This window comes from Oncorhynchus nerka, linkage group LG10, assembly GCF_034236695.1.
Source record: "Oncorhynchus nerka isolate Pitt River linkage group LG10, Oner_Uvic_2.0, whole genome shotgun sequence".
NCBI lineage: Eukaryota > Metazoa > Chordata > Actinopteri > Salmoniformes > Salmonidae > Oncorhynchus > Oncorhynchus nerka.
This window is the reverse complement of record NC_088405.1, coordinates 78,912,824-78,928,888: the sequence shown is the minus strand read 5'-3', so window position 1 is coordinate 78,928,888 and position 16,065 is coordinate 78,912,824. Positions and strand designations below refer to the sequence as shown.

Below are 16,065 nucleotides of genomic sequence, written 5' to 3'. Positions count from 1 at the left end.
AAGGGGAGGACCTTTTTCTCCTGCGTGACTGTCAAACAGGGACCAATTCAGAAGTCTCACGACCTCACACATCGATCCATCTATCATCAAGTGCACTGGAGTTGGAAATATAGGCTACATTTATTAAGAAAAATGATGACATGATCCTTGATTAAACTTTCTGATTTATGTGTTCTCACATCTCTGTATGTTGGTCCTATTTAAATGTGTGTGCAGTAGTGGAAAATATACATTTTTACAGAGGACCTTGAATCCCTTATAGAATTATCATGACAGCAGGGAGTTTTTCATATAAGAAAAAATGAAAATCAAATGGGAGATTTATGGCAAATGACAGAATAGAATAGAATATTTTTGCTTTGTAAAACGTACTAGGCATCCCTGCCTTCTTATTTCTGTTGTGTTTTTGCTATTGCCATGTCAATCATGATGTATGTATATAATAGCAGCATTATCTGTCATTCAGGAAAGATGGGGCTTTTTTAGCAACAAAAAATATATATTGTTTTTTTGGGGGTGGGCATGCCTGTTTTGCATGTTATTTTGGCATTAATACATGTCACATCAGTTTGCAAACAATGTTAAAAAAAGATATATACACTACCTTTCAAAAGTTCAGGGTCATGTAGAAATGTCCATGTTTTTGAAAGAAAGCACATTTTTGGTCCATTAAAATGCTGATTTTTATGGAATATCTACAAAGGTGTACAGAGGCCCATTATCAGCAACCATCACTCCTGTGTTCCAATGGCACGTTGTTAGTTAATCCAAGTTTATTGTTTTAAAAAGGCTAATTGATCATTAGAAAACCCTTTTGCAATTATGTTAGCACAGCTGAAAACGGTTGTACTGATTGAAGAAGAAATAAAACTGGCCTTCTTTAAACTAGTTGAGTATCTGGAGCATCAGCATTTGTGGGTTTGATTACAGGCTCAAAATGGCCAGAAACAAATAACTTTCTTCTGAATCTCGTCAGTCTATTCTTGTTCTGAGAAATGAAGGCTATTCAATCTGAGAAAATGCCAAAAAACTGAAGATCTCATACAACGCTGTGTACTACTCAGCGAACAGAACAGCAAACTCTCTCTAACCAGAATAGAAAGAGGAGTAGGAGGCCCCGATACACAACTGAGCAAGAGGACAAGTACATTAGTGTCTAGTTTGAGAAACAGACGCCGCACAAGTCCTCAACTGGCAGCTTCATTAAATAGTACCCTCAAAAAAATAGCTTTTCTTTCAAAAACAAGGACAATTCTAAGGCACCCCGAACTTTTGAACGGTAGAGTATATAATTGAGTTGATAAAGCTGCATACAAACAGTCTCTTTTTTGTTCTCTTGGGTAAGGCAGCTCCAAAATATAGGTGTTTCAGCCTAGCTCAGTGCTTTCTGTGGTGGTGAGGCAAGCCAGCAGAAAATACGGAGTGTTGCGCCGTGATTGGCTCAGTGTTCTGTCACTCATGGGGACACTACGTCACCACCAAGTGTAAGGGTAGAGATAGAAAATTCTAGCCACTTGGTTGCTGCCATAGAGTTATATTAGAAGTTTGCATCCAAGAAGGCTCAAGGTCATTAGCCACAGATAAAATTACGTCAAATCACGTTATATGTACAGTAGCTTTGATTGGACTGATCATGTCAACATCATACTTTCAAAATCTTCACTAGCAGTCATCAATAATCAAGTCGACAATCTACTGGCAAATCCTTTTTAATCCTTATCATATGAAGAGAAATAATGACGAGAAATTATAAAACATATCGGTGCTCATCGACCATTGGAAATAAACATTACACAACAAGTTGGAAATCGCAAAATCAACAATGAGTGGTTTAGAAGGAATCAGTCACAGTGGCTAACGTTAACTGCATGCATTGCAAAGCAATCATTAGCCTGCTGTTCAGTGGAGCGGCTGTGTGGTCCCAAATCTGGGATTAAGGGGCTCTTTTCCAAGTTTAAAATGATAAACATTCAACATTGGCCATGCTGTCAATGAAGCATGCTTTGTGTCGCGCTCAAAACAACTGTTAACTCAGAACTGCGAAAACTTGACTTGGAGATATGTATACTGTAGCTAAGAAAGTAATACTGTGTATGCTGTGTAGTAAGATGTTAGTAGCCCACCCTAATAATTTGGTCTATTTACCCCTCTTAATTTTGCCTACTCTTCAGACTTGGTCATGCACATGTAGCCTATAACCTGTTTTATAGGCCACAGGGACAAGTTCTGGCCCGGTTTAGATCTTATCTGTCGGAAAGATATCAGTTTGTCTCCGTGAATGGTTTGTCCTCTGACAAATCAACTGTAAATTTCGGTGTTCCTCAAGGTTTCGTTTTAGGACCACTATTGTTTTCACTATATATTTTACCTCTTGGGGATGTCATTCAATAACATAATGTTAACTTTCACTGCTATGCGGATGACACACAGCTGTACATTTCAATGAAACATGGTGAAGCCCCAAAATTTCCCTCGCTAGAAGCTTGTGTTTCAGACATAAGGAAGTGGATGGCTGCAAACTTTCTACTTTTAAACTCGGACAAAACAGAGATGCTTGTTCTAGGTCCCAAGAAAAAAAAAGATCTTCTGTTGAATCTGACAATTAATCTTAATGGTTGTACAGTCATCTCAAATAAAACTGTGAAGGACCTCGGCGTTACTCTGGACCCTGATCTCTCTTTTGACGAACATATCCAGACTGTTTCAAGGACAGCTTTTTTCCCATCTACGTAACATTGCAAAAATCAGAAACTTTCTGTCCAAAAATGATGCATAAAAATTAATCCATGCTTTTGTTACTTCTAGGTTAGACTACTGCAATGCTCTACTTTCCGGCTACCCGGATAAAGCACTAAATAAACTTCAGTTGGTGCTAAATACGGCTGCTAGAATCCTGACTAGATCCAACAGATTTGATCATATTACTCCAGTGCTAGCTTCCCTACACTGGCTTCCTGTCAAGGCAAGGGCTGATTTCAAGGTTTTACTGCTAACCTACAAGCATTACATGGGCTTGCTCCTACCTATCTCTCTGATTTGGTCCTGCCGTACATACCTACACGTACGCTACGGTCACAAGACGCAGGCCTCCTAATTGTCCCTAGAATTTCTAAGTAAACAGCTGGAGGCAGGGCTTTCTCCTATAGAGCTCCATTTTTATGGAATGGTCTGCCTACCCATGTGAGAGACGCAAACTCAGTCTCAACCTTTAAGTCTTTACTGAAGACTCATCTCTTCAGTGGGTCATATGATTGAGTGTAGTCTGGCCCAGGAGTGTGAAGGTGAACGGAATGGCTCTGGAGCAAAGAACCGCCCTTACTGTCTCTGCCTGGCCGGTTCCCCTCTTTCCACTGGGATTCTCTGCCTCTAACCGTATTACAGGGGCTGAGTCACTGGCTTACTGGTGCTATTTCATGCCGTCCCTAGGAGGGGTGCGTCACTTGAGTGGGTTGAGTCACTGATGTGATCTTCCTGTCTGAGTTGGCGCCCCCCCTTGGGTTGTGCCGTGGCGGAGATGTTTGTGGGCTATACTCGGTCTTGTCTCAGGATGGTAAGTTGGTGGTTGAAGATATCCCTCTAGTGGTGTGGGGGCTGTGCTTTGGCAAAGTGGGTGGGGTTATATCCTTCCTGTTTGGCCCTGTCCGGGGGTGTCATTGGATGGGGCCACAGTGTCTCCTGACCCCTCCTATCTCAGCCTCCAGTATTTATGCTGCAGTAGTTTATGTGTCGGGGGGCTAGGGTCAGTTTGTTATATCTGGAGTACTTCTCCTGTCCTATCCGGTGTCCTGTGTGAATTTAAGTATGCTCTCTCTAATTCTCTCTTTCTCTCTTTCTTTCTTTCTCTCGGAGGACCTGAGCCCTAGGACCATGCCTCAGGACTACCTGGCATGATGACTCCTTGCTGTCCCCAGTCCACCTGGCCGTGCTGCTGCTCCAGTTTCAACTGTTCTGCCTGTGATTATTATTATTTGACCATGCTGGTCATTTATGAACATTTGAACATCTTGGCCATGTTCTGTTATATTCTCCACCCGGCACAGCCAGAAGAGGACTGGCCACCCCACATAGCCTGGTTCCTCTCTAGGTTTCTTCCTAGGTTTTGGCCTTTCTAGGGAGTTTTTCATAGCCACCGTGCTTCTACACCTGCATTGCTTGCTGTTTGGGATTTTAGGCTGGGTTTCTGTACAGCACTTTGAGATATCAGCTGATGTACGAAGGGCTATATAAATACATTTTATTTGATTTTAGAGAAATGTAATCATAGAATATTGTAAGAGCTTTCATTGTCTGCTTAGTCAAACTATCATACATCATTGATCTTCGGGCTCCCGAATGACGCAGTGGTCTAAGGTACTGCATCTCAGTGCAAGAGGCTTCACTACAGTCCCTGGTTCCAATCCAGGCTGTATCACATCCCACTGTGATTGGGAATCTTATAGGGTGGCACACAATTGGCCCAGCGTCATCTGGGTTTGTAAATAACAATTTGTTCTTAACTGACTTGCCTAGTTAAATACAAATTATAATCCCCCTTTATTTATCCTATGGTTCTGACTTGGTGTACAGGGAGAATACTGTAAGAATAGCCCATGAACTGAATTCAGTCGCTGTACATTTCAAAAGTGCTAAACAAATAGTTATATGGACTATTTCCATTCTAGCTCGCCCATTAATGTCTTAATCAAAATTACAGATTGCCTCATCTGCTTGTCGTCTCCTTATGCCATAGTTTGTACATCTCAATTGTCATTAGAAACCACATTTGTTTAAGCAAATCAGCCATATCAGCTATGTTTTTTTAAAGGCAGTAAATTAGGCTGAATTAACTGTTTCGCTGCTAGACACTGTTGAGAGAGCTTTATGTAGGCCCTAACAGTTTTTGGGCACAGTTTGTCACTGTTATAGTGTAATTAATGTATTGTTTAGTGTTGTGTAGTGGCTTCACAGGCATGATTCCCACTTGTTTTTTTGTTGTTGCCCCACCAAGATTTACATGCTAAAATCACCACTAAATAGCAGCAACTTCTTTTATATGATAGTTTGACGGAGTTGTATAGAATCAGATTAACATTGCAAGTCAATGTAAACAAAATTATGCTACAGTACTTGCTTATCTCAACTAAATAAAGATTCCAATGATAGCCTTAACCATGTTGCTCCAAAAACCTGAACGCAGCCCCAAAAAGTTATCAATAGGTTTTAAAGGGCCAAAATATGCAACAGAATTTAGGGGCAAGAGTCAGAGGTAAATGTATTTTACAAAAGTTCAATCAGGAAGGCTAACCTGAATACTCGTTTAACTTCATCCAGTAAGCATACCATCATTCACTTTGTTTCCTATTCTTCGGGCTTAGTGGGAATGAATACAAAAATATGATCAGCATGGCGTCTTGTTTCTTCTCCTCTTTCCTATAAGCCAAGTGAGGAATGTTGTACATATATTTACCTTATAGCCTATAAGCATGGCATAATAATGCACATTCCTCACACTTGCTGTTTACCCTATGGGCTCACGCTTGCAACTATCACTTTCCTCGCTCTCGACCAATGGCAGTAAATCGTGGGATGTATTTATGTCAACTCTTCCATGTTCTCTCAGTTGCTCTTTTTCAGCAACAGTTTTCAACAACCATCCACCTCCCCACCACCAACTATAATACCCTTAAGGCCAGTCATTGGAACTCCTTTTCCCAAAGGACAGCAGACCCTCTGTCACATCATCTGACCATTCCCCAAACTATTTAATAAAATGTCATATTGCATTCCGTCTTTGTTGTTCTTTCAGTTAAGCCTGTACTCAATTGTCCTGAAGAAAAACACTCCAAACAAAGAATCTCCAATCCAAAATTAAATCTAGAATCGGCTTCCTATTTCACAACAAAGCCTCCTTCACTCATGCTGCCAAACATACCCTCGTAAAACTGACTATCCTACCGATCCTTGACTTCGGCGATGCCATTTACAAAATAGCCTCCATCACTCTACTCAGCAAACTGGATGTAGTCTATCACAGTGCCATCCGTCTTGTAACCAAAGCCCCATATACTACCCACCTCTGCGACCTGTATGTTCTCGTTGGCTGGCACTCACTACATATTCGTCGCCAAACCCACTGGCTTCAGGTCATTGCTCAGCAAAGCCCCGCCTTATGTCAACTCACTGGTCACCATAGCAACACCCACCTGTAGCACGCGCTCCAGCAGGTATATTTCACTGGTCATCCCCAAAGCCAACACTTCCTTTGGCCGCCTTTCCTTCCAGTTCTCTGCTGCCAATGACTGGAACGAATTGCAAAAATCATTTGAAGCTGGAGTCTAATATTTCCCTCTCTAACTTTAAGCACCAGCTGTCAGAGCAGCTTACCGATCACTGTACCTGTACACAGCCCATCTGTAAATAGCACACCCAACTACCTCATCCCAATACTGTTATTTAGCCTCTTGCTCTTTTGCACAACAGTATCTCTACTTGCACATCATCATCTGCACATCTATCACTCCAGTGTTAATGCTAAATTGTAATTATTTTGCCTCTATGGTCTATTTATTGCCTTACCTCTCTACTCTTCTACATTACATATATTTTTCTATTGTGTTATTGTTTATGTGTAACTCTGTGTTGTTGTTTTTGTCACACTACTTTGCTTTATCTTGGCCAGGTCGCAGTTATAAATGAGAACTTGTTCTCAACTGGCTTACCTGGTTAAATAAAGGTGAAATAAAAAAAGATTATCTTAGGGCCAACCAAATGCTGAGTGCCAACAAAGCACAAACATATTCAAACAGAAATACTAATACAATATTATAACATGTTATAACTCTCTGTTAGGCTTTTACAACATATTACAGATTATGGAAATGTACTATTACTGGGCCTGATGATGTGCATGTTTACACTGAATCGGATAACTTTGATTTATCTTAGCTGGTTTGGTGTAAGGTAGTGATGTGAGGTGAGCTAGCAGCAGGTAAGTGGAGAGCAGTCTTCTGAAATTAACGACATTTGCAGACCCTGCAGTCTAATTCCACTTGTATCACCATAAGTAAAGGGATAGGCCTGTGCTGTTCACAGAATTACTTTACTTGAGCACGCTTTCCTAGAAGCCAAATAATTGCTTGCTGTCATAATAATGTCCTTACAGGTGAGAGCTGATGTGGCATAATGTCACATCTAGTTATTTTGCAAGTTGGCTGGTGTTTTACCAAGCAATTTAGCTGAACCACACATTGGTTTGTGTCATCGTGATTGTTGAGATAACTGTTGAGACACTAGATGTCATGAATGTTATTAACATATGATATATGTTATGTAGCCCCTTAATGACATAGGACTCAAAATAAGTGCTACCACCAAGCTTTTCAGGCAGGGCAGGCCAGTGGATAGGGTTAAAGAAGGTCTGTTCTTCTGGAAAGGTGGAGTAAGTCTAAAAACACGTACACTCTAAACATTGTGATACTGTGTCAGTCACAACCAAGTACCATTGACCTCCGATTGAGTACCAGTCCCAGTATCCTACAGAGCACACTAGTAGAGAAATGTGTGTATTTCAGAATGGCTACAAGTTCAGATTTCAGAGGTCCTCAGGTTTGCTGGGCTATGGTGAATGTTGAGGGACTGTCATGTGATGTCATAGAACGCAGTGGGTCACTGCTGACTTTTCTGACCATGATCTCCAATAAAAATACACAGCGTGTGGTACTGATAGGGGTAGGAATAGGGCCATCTAGTGGCAACGGAGTGTAAGAGTTCAGAGAGTATAAATAGAGTCCCTTATGTTGAAGGTCAAACCCTGAGAGGAATCCAGCGTTCCCACAGTCACAATACAATGGCCAACATTCAGTCCCAGGCAGCAGTATGTCATCAGAACATCTGGCTGGCAGTTTTTCCCCACTAGGATACGCTTCATGACTCACACATGGTGAAAATAGAAACGGATCATCACCAAGCAGGGTTGGGGTCAATTCCATTTAAATTCCAGTCAATTCAGACGCCCCTGGACCCCCCCCCCCCATAACAGATCAGAAGCCCCCCCCCCCCCCAAAAAAAAAAAAAAAACAAAACAAATGTAAATATCAATGTGAGGCCCAACCCCACAATTGCCAAAGATATCGACATCAGGCACCCCCATGACATTTTAGGCTCCCTAAGAGTCAATGTATAATAAGAACCCTGTGGCTAAGTAAGCATCGCTACTGTCTTCCTGAAACCTGAAGTAGGGCTATTGTTAGACACAGACTCAGCACTGCATTGGCTTTTCTGAGTCAGTGGTATCACTGGTCCTTCTGGAGGACGTTGTGGTGTTGTGGCGTGGGTTCGAATCTTGGGTCCACAGTGGCAGGGATGGACCACATTATAGATGCATTAATTGTAAAATATTACAGTGTGATTAGTAATAATGAATCTATAAACAGCTAATGTGTATATATATATACTTCTATAAATACAGTTACTGATATTGTTTCTCTGACCTTGAAAACAATTATATCCTCACTGGCTATATCCAGATCATTCTAACCATCTCAAACTCTCTATTTAATACACTGACCTGAGGCAGTGACCATGATACAGGCACCAGAAATGAGGTCATCATTATACCTCCATGGGATTCGCTCACTTGGAGGGAACAGAGTCTTCTAGTAAGGCTTAAAATAGAGCCAGGGTGATTCCTTAGTGAATCAATCTAATACACCTTGACATTTCTGCTGGGTTCACTTCAAATAATTGACTTCTTTCTCAGCAGACCCACATTTGTGCTTATAAAAGTGCTTGGGCAACTTTCATAATGATGTTACAACAGTAACAGCATGCTCAGGTCAAAGGTGCACCTGAGTTAAAACAGGAATCAGAAACGGACAGGCCATATGGCATTTTGGGCAAATGGCAGATGGGCTGGTCCATCTTTAGCCCAGTGGATTGGTTAAAAAAAAGTTGACCTAGAATTACCATTATTTGGATAATAATGGGTGTCTAAAGGAAAAAAATGTGGCAGTGTGTTAGAAATGCCCCAACCGATTTCTGGTATCAGTCTGTCCCTGACAGGAAGGTTCTCCTGAATTACCCAAAGAAAACTATAACAGTTAGCTAATTATCATGGTGTTATTTTAATTCAGGGATTACGGTGTTTGAGTGTGTTATGCCTCTTTCACTACGTGCTATCAACACATGCAGTAGTCCAAAAAGCCCAATTCTTAAAGACAGATGACAACACGTGCAAAGCAGAGACAATTTACTAAATAGTGGAGGAATAAGAGGAGTTGGAGACGGGAAGTGAAAACATTCCAGCCAGAGAGGGAAGCAGAAGACGAATCAGGAGAGAAGGTGTGGCCAATCCAGGCCCACTAATCCCAAATTATCTAGTTCAGCCCTATTCTCCGCCTCTCGCTCTCAGATTAGAAGTGTGGGCCAGAATAAAAATAAAGGCACCGTAAAGGCATCTCTCTGTCTCTCTGCAGACGACTCCTCAAACAAGAACAAACACTTGAAAAACATAAAACATACACCCCTGGCACAAACACGCTTTTGGGTTTCCTCTCTGGATTATTTGGGGTGAGGAATTGTAACATGGACAGATCTCCGACCATACACATAGCTCTGCTGAAGGCAGGCTGGCTCTGGAGACAGAGTGAGTACTATAGATTCAATGTTTCTCAAATAATGCCATGTTGTAGTCTAACCTCTGGTCTCAGATAAAGCCTTAGCCATTGCAGGTACTATCTTTACCAAGTGTAGACTTCAACAGCTAAACATAGCATAAGAAGTTGTGTGGGGCACTAGTATGAGAGAAATATCAGCACTGTATAGAACACTTTGAAACACAGGTTAAGGCCAGGCACCACAGGCTGAAATTACATGTTTGCATCTACCTATCAATTTTGAGATCTGTTTGCATTTTGGTCCGTTAATATTAATATTTTCAAAAACTAAACATAAACATGCTCAAATCTTAATGAAAATGTTGATTTTCTTTATTTTATCATACTATCATCAAAATGTCATGAATTGAACCACTTTAAAATGGCCATACATCCATCATTTCAAAGCTCACTACATTGTATTAAACATCATTTAAAAGCCCATGTAATAGAGAATGTCACAAACAATTTAGCATATTTTAATACAATATTTCAGATTGTTTTTTGTTTTTTAAAGTATTATATTTATGTCTAAATTCAACTGGTAAAAATGTATTGAGATATGATTATGCCTGGCCTTAAGTGGTGTGTGAGGTCTGTAGCAATCTTTGCTCAAGTCCCCAGTCCATGCCACTCTCTCCAAAAACAGTTCTCCCATGTTCTTAAAACTGACTCCACTGAAAACAAAATGGAGGACTCTGTTGATGTCATCAAGATCGCTAACAGATTAACCTACAGTACGCGGTTGCTTGTGAAAACTATTGGATTTTTAACTAAGATCAGAATCGTTCTAGAAGGTGAATGTTACAACTGTTATGAAATTCCAACCCTTACTCTGTTTGTCCAGCCTGGCCATAATCTAATTAGCTTTCTGTCTGTGTTAGCAAATCAGTGACTCAATCAGAAAGGCCACAAGCCAACTACTGGGGATTCACCTGCTGGGGAAAAACATATACAGATTTACAGCTTTGACAATATAAATACAAAAAACACTCAAAATGGCTGTAGGTTTACCCATTATAAACCCACTGACTAGAATGCGTCTTTGAGATTCTTCTTCTAATAAAAATTGCTATATAAATGTAATTGATTATTGTTATTACTACTATTATTATATGCTGAACTGAGACAGAATCATATATGACTGGCAGTGCATTTCAGTTATTGTGGATAAATAAAAGTATACAAAAAGTCCAAACTGATCGTTAGGAAAGTGGACATCTTAACCTAACCCGAAATCTACTCCACTTCACCCTCCATCTCCCCCCACGCTCTTCCTGCCTCCTTTCTTCCGTCAGCATCCATCTTAAAGCGGTGGAAGCTGAATTGGTGTGACCTGTGGATCGATGGGAGCCTGGTCTTCTACAAGACGGACAGCAGGCGAGAATTTGAGCACCGAGTGGGTCTCAAGACCAGCTGTGTGAGCGTCAAGTCTGGCCTGGAGAGTGCAGGTGAGGAGGGAGTTTCTGGAAAGATGGGGATGTTCAACATGGCAATGGATGCTTCCGAAATGGCAATCTATTCCCTAGGCCTATAGTGCACTACTTTTGACCAGAGCCCCATGAGACATGCTGTATGCTTTATTACAGAAATAAAGTGGACTGAGGAGTCCAAATATCTGTATTGACCTCCAAAAGATTTTGGCCTTTGCTGTGGACTTATGTGTGTGCAACCCTAGCTGTCTATGTTGTTGTACAGGTCTCTCTCCTCCAGAGAACCAGCCAAGTGAGAACATGGTGGTGGTGCAGCTTAGAGATGGCTCCACTGTGATCCTGTGTGCCAACAGTGAGGACGAGGCACTGTGAGTCTATATTATTTCTCTCTCACACACACACACTCTTACATTGCACACACTCTCTCTCAATCCACTTCCTCTCTTTCTCCTTTTGTCATTCTGTTTTTGCAGAGCATGGAAGTTGACAATTCTAGAGGCGAGACGAAACCCAGTAAGTAAACCGGTAAACCAGGGTTTCCCAAACTCGGATTCTTAGAGGACATTCTTGTCTTATCGTCTTGTCTTTCCCACTTAGTTCCCATATGACCCATACGACGACTCGTACCAGTCCGTCCCAATGGACGGCAACAACACCATCTACCTCACCCCTGGATCAGGTAAAGACAACACAACACCCAAGCTGAGTCGTATTCATTATTGCACATTGTGGCAAAATGTTTTGCAATGAAAAATGAAAACAAGCGTTTCTTATTGGACAAGTTCAGGTAGTCCCTCCTTGTTTAAGTCCATTTTCTACTGTTAGGTGCCTAGTGAATACGACTCTGATTTAAGCAAGTCAACAGGGTCTCTAGCACTCCTTTCCAAAACTCCCTAAAATCAGTTGTTGACATAACTATCCTGGTTACATCAAATCAGAAAAGTCTAATAAAACACACTCGTATATTCACTTATGCTCCCGTAAATACTGTAGTACATCTTATACTCAGCATCCTGTCTCTCCCTCTCAGGTACCCACCACATACTGATCCAGAGAGACCCATACGACGGCATAGGAGAGCAGGTGGCACTGGGGCTACTGGCGGGCATGGCGGCGGGCGCTGCCATGCGCTCCTTCCTCTGGATGCCCTTGTTCTTCTGCTGATAGAGGTCTTTGATCTGGACCAAGATGCTTGCTTGGGCGCCCTCCCCCAGTGCGCTAGCTCCATGAGCAGGGAGGCACGGTTGGGAAATGCCCAGGCTGCTGTAGGCCTCATTCCTACAAGTCTTATTATTGTATTTCACACACATTTTATTTCCTGTTGCAGAATAATAGTGCACGAATGTGTGTGTGTTTTAAGTTTTAATGTCACATGCACACGTACAGTGAAATGCCTTTCTTGCTAGCTCTAACCACAACAATGCAGTAATCAATAATGATGTAATACTAAAAATAACAAGGTAGAACAAAAACACAGAAGATATAAAAATAATAAGAACACGATAAAGTAAGTAAGCATACTATATCAGGGTCATTGTGTTTGTGTGAGCGTGCATGCATGTGTGATTGAACGTGTGTGTTGACAAATTGGTTTACAGAACAGGTTGATGGTAACATAAATATGTCCTTTATAACATAAGCTGTGTGAACTCAACCTATTTAGTAGAAATGCATATGAAACGTATGCAACATACAGGGTGTATGAAAAACAGCAACGTCCTGATCCGTACAGAATGTATGTAATGTAATTCACTGAGTACAATGCTGCTGTTGTTGTCAAATTTAATAAAAGTTTTCAAAGCCATGGATATGAGAATGAATATTCGATGACAGAATACTTCCTTGCTTAATTCCTATTTCGGACATAAGGCTTCTGTCTGGAGATGGTGTTCCATGACAGACCACAGTCCTTCATATCCGTCTCCACTGTTCACCTACATGTCTCTTTGGAGCAGCCACACTTTCTTTCTATAATATAATAGATAGATCTACATTGATGTCATTTTTCTCCAAAACAATATTCACATGATGGTGAACTTCAGAGAAGCACACCATTAGAGACAGAGCTCATGAAACTAACCCATCTCCTACCAACTCACAGTTAGCCTATATTCAGGGGTGAAATTGATGGGGAATGACTGGGAACTGAATTCCCAAATTAAACTCATTTTAACATCTAAACATTTCTTTAAAAATTAATTCACACTGACACAGAGGGATTAAAAATCATTTTAAAAATGTTCATGTTGTTTTTAGCGTTGATTCATAAACCAAGAATCTGAGTCTGACCCTTCCACATCCATGCCTTCCCAGTTCTCACCATAAAAAAAATAAACCATCCTACAAAACCAAGGGTTGTTTTTTGTTGTTTGAAATGACATTCTCCGTAGTAACACTGTTATTCAAACTAATAATAATGGGAAGGCTGTAAAGTAGGGCTACAGTAAGCGAAATGATGCACTATATAAATGACTTAATCTCTAAATGATAAGATTACATATTTAGTCTTTTTTTCAACGAAGCTCTCAAATCATGACTAAACAAAACCCTTGATTTTGCACCTTAAATAATCGTTGATATTCCCTGTTGACGATCAATTGGCATCCAATTATGGTTTCAAAGATTCCATGGTAGGATATACTGAGATGTTTCTCTACATGGATTACAATATTATTAAGGTTTAAATTAATGAAAACAACCCATGAATTAAAGAGGCTATATGGAACTTTTGCTTCTGGCGTGCTCTTGTGCCAAAAGGGGTCCCAAATCGACAGAAATAACTTTATAGGCCTTAATGACACTCAGACCATTAGCCTATAGCCTCGCTGTAATGTTATGCCATATGAATATTTTTTTTTTTTAGCTTTCTTTTACCACTTTCCCAGATTGTGTGATGCGGTGTTGGTTGTTTTGAAGATTGTCACCAAACTGCCATATTTTCATACACAAGCCGCGGCCTAGGCCTGCCTAGCTGAGATACCCCCAACGTTGTTCTCTTACACCGACACGGAGGCGGAATTGGTTTTGATAGCTTAAAAAACGGTCGATTTCATAGCTACAACACTGTGTCACCATCACTCAATACTTGTAAAAATGTAAATTCTGAAAATGCTTTACCTTTACCTATGCTAGTACTGTACAACCGCGGTGCTTCCGCGTGGTGGTGAAATTCATACTTTTAATAAAAACTTGAATCGAATTCAACCGCCGACTTTTTCGTAATTTGTGTTGCTAAACTGGAGATGTAACGCCCGTCATGTACTGCTGTCTGGGCTGCAACCTAAACTGAGATTCAATTGGCACAGTGTATTCGCGCAGAGTTGGGCAACACAAACGCGCCTTATCCAACCACAGATAGAACATGGATGTGAAGCATCCGCTTGGCGTTTCTACGGTAGTGAGAGAAAGCCCACTGACGCGCAATGGGAGAAGATGGAACGAGATGGATTTTGGCCTACATTCTGCAAATGTTGTCATCGATTAAACATTTGATCGTAATACAGTTTTCTGTTCCCAAAAATAGAATGTATTATGTACAGAGTGGACTAAGTTTTGTAGACTTTAGCCTTGCACACGCGCATTTAACATATTAGGCGTTCCCTAACAGAAATATGCAGATATATGCTAGAACGGACCAATAGGATCTCGCTAGCTCGTGCTTGGCTCTGCCCACCTCCTTGCTTGTTCTGCCCACTATGACTCATCTGTCCCCATTGGAAACGACAGGCTGGGGTCTATCTTGGTTTAGGTATAAAAAATATTTTGTCCAACTGTTGCCTACCATAGCCTCCTGCTGCTCCACCGACAGCGCCATGCCAGCCAGGATGCCTGCATGCCCCATGTGCCCTTGTTTTTTTAAAACAATGTCAGGTACATACAGGGATGACAGAAAGGGTAGTGGTTTTTCTGGCTCAGGTTCAAAGAGACATGCCATTCCACTGAACCTGCCCTGGAGACGGTTCCTTAGCCACTGAAGATCCTCATGTGTGGACTCTCAAGACAGAGGGCTGTAGTCTTTGGCCGGTTACAGGTCCTCCACTGACTGCACCTGGTTGCGCATGGCTGGCTTCATAGGGCCAATATTGTGAACCGTCAAAATAGGCTGCATGGTTACACTTTTGAGCTCCATGGAGGCATTCACATGTGGTAGAGAGAATCCCCTGGTCACCTATAGAGACGTTAAGTACCATATGCCTTTCAATACATGACTTTGAACACCTTGAAAAGCATTTATTGCAAGAAATGTGCTATATAAATCAAGTTTGATTTGATTGATGACATTACAGCTGTAGAATATTTAATAAACTCATTTTCATGAGGACATTTGCAATTTGGGATTTTATCACCTGACATATCAATCATACAGTTGGAAGGATCCTATAAATCAAAACTATGTGAATGCAGGTACCAATCAGAATAAATAAATACTGTGCGCTGAAGATTTGCCTCATGTCAATTCTGAATGTCAATAGATTTTTTGATTTCTTCTCATCAATGACAACATTCTAGAACTGAGTTATCACTCATGTAAATCTGGTGTTTGGGGTAATCTGATTAATAATTATATAACTGATTAAGTGTCTCTTCCTTGTAGAATGCTGACAGCTGTATATAATATATTGTATTTTTAAGATGCTAAAACTTCACTTAATAGCTACGCCCTGGTGTTGGAGTTGGATGACCGTTCAAATCGATTACAAATAAATGTAGGCAGTTGTACTGAGAGGAGACTGTGCCACTTTGACAAAGCAAACGCTTTTGAAAAGGCAGACAAATTCAAGCAGTTACATATAACTGTGGTTAATACCGTATAATTTATTTCACAAGTAATTGTTTTTGCACCTTAGGTTATTTCCTACTAGATTACTTCAAATCGATAAAGAAATCACTAGAAAGCAATGAAAATGTTACTTTCAGGGAAAACTCCAACCATCAAGAAACGGTGTTTACAAAATGAAAGCAGTTGCATTATGGGAGAACAATGATTGACACGGCAGCCA

The 16,065-nt window shown here is 40.8% G+C and overlaps 1 protein-coding gene across 1 annotated transcript; it reads left to right on the top strand.

Annotated features, from left to right (window-relative positions):
* The first annotated feature begins 9,407 nt into the window (after positions 1 to 9,407).
* On the top strand, positions 9,408 to 12,871 carry LOC115136066 (pleckstrin homology domain-containing family B member 1-like). Its single transcript, XM_029671449.2, has 6 exons — positions 9,408 to 9,622; positions 10,931 to 11,083; positions 11,331 to 11,433; positions 11,539 to 11,578; positions 11,663 to 11,744; positions 12,096 to 12,871. Exons 1-6 carry the CDS (start codon positions 9,562 to 9,564, stop codon positions 12,227 to 12,229), a joined length of 573 nt encoding a protein of 190 aa, XP_029527309.1. The 5' UTR covers positions 9,408 to 9,561; the 3' UTR covers positions 12,230 to 12,871.
* Positions 12,872 to 16,065: the final 3,194 nt, after the last annotated feature.

Excerpts from the sequence above, each read along its gene's own strand:
- LOC115136066 (XM_029671449.2), top strand. The coding sequence starts at position 9,562 with ATGGACAGATCTCCGACCATACACATAGCTCTGCTGAAGGCAGGCTGG. Across the intron at positions 11,084-11,330 it reads GTCTGGCCTGGAGAGTGCAG|GTCTCTCTCCTCCAGAGAAC; the intron begins GTGAGGAGGGAG and ends GTTGTTGTACAG. Across the intron at positions 11,745-12,095 it reads CTACCTCACCCCTGGATCAG|GTACCCACCACATACTGATC; the intron begins GTAAAGACAACA and ends TCTCCCTCTCAG.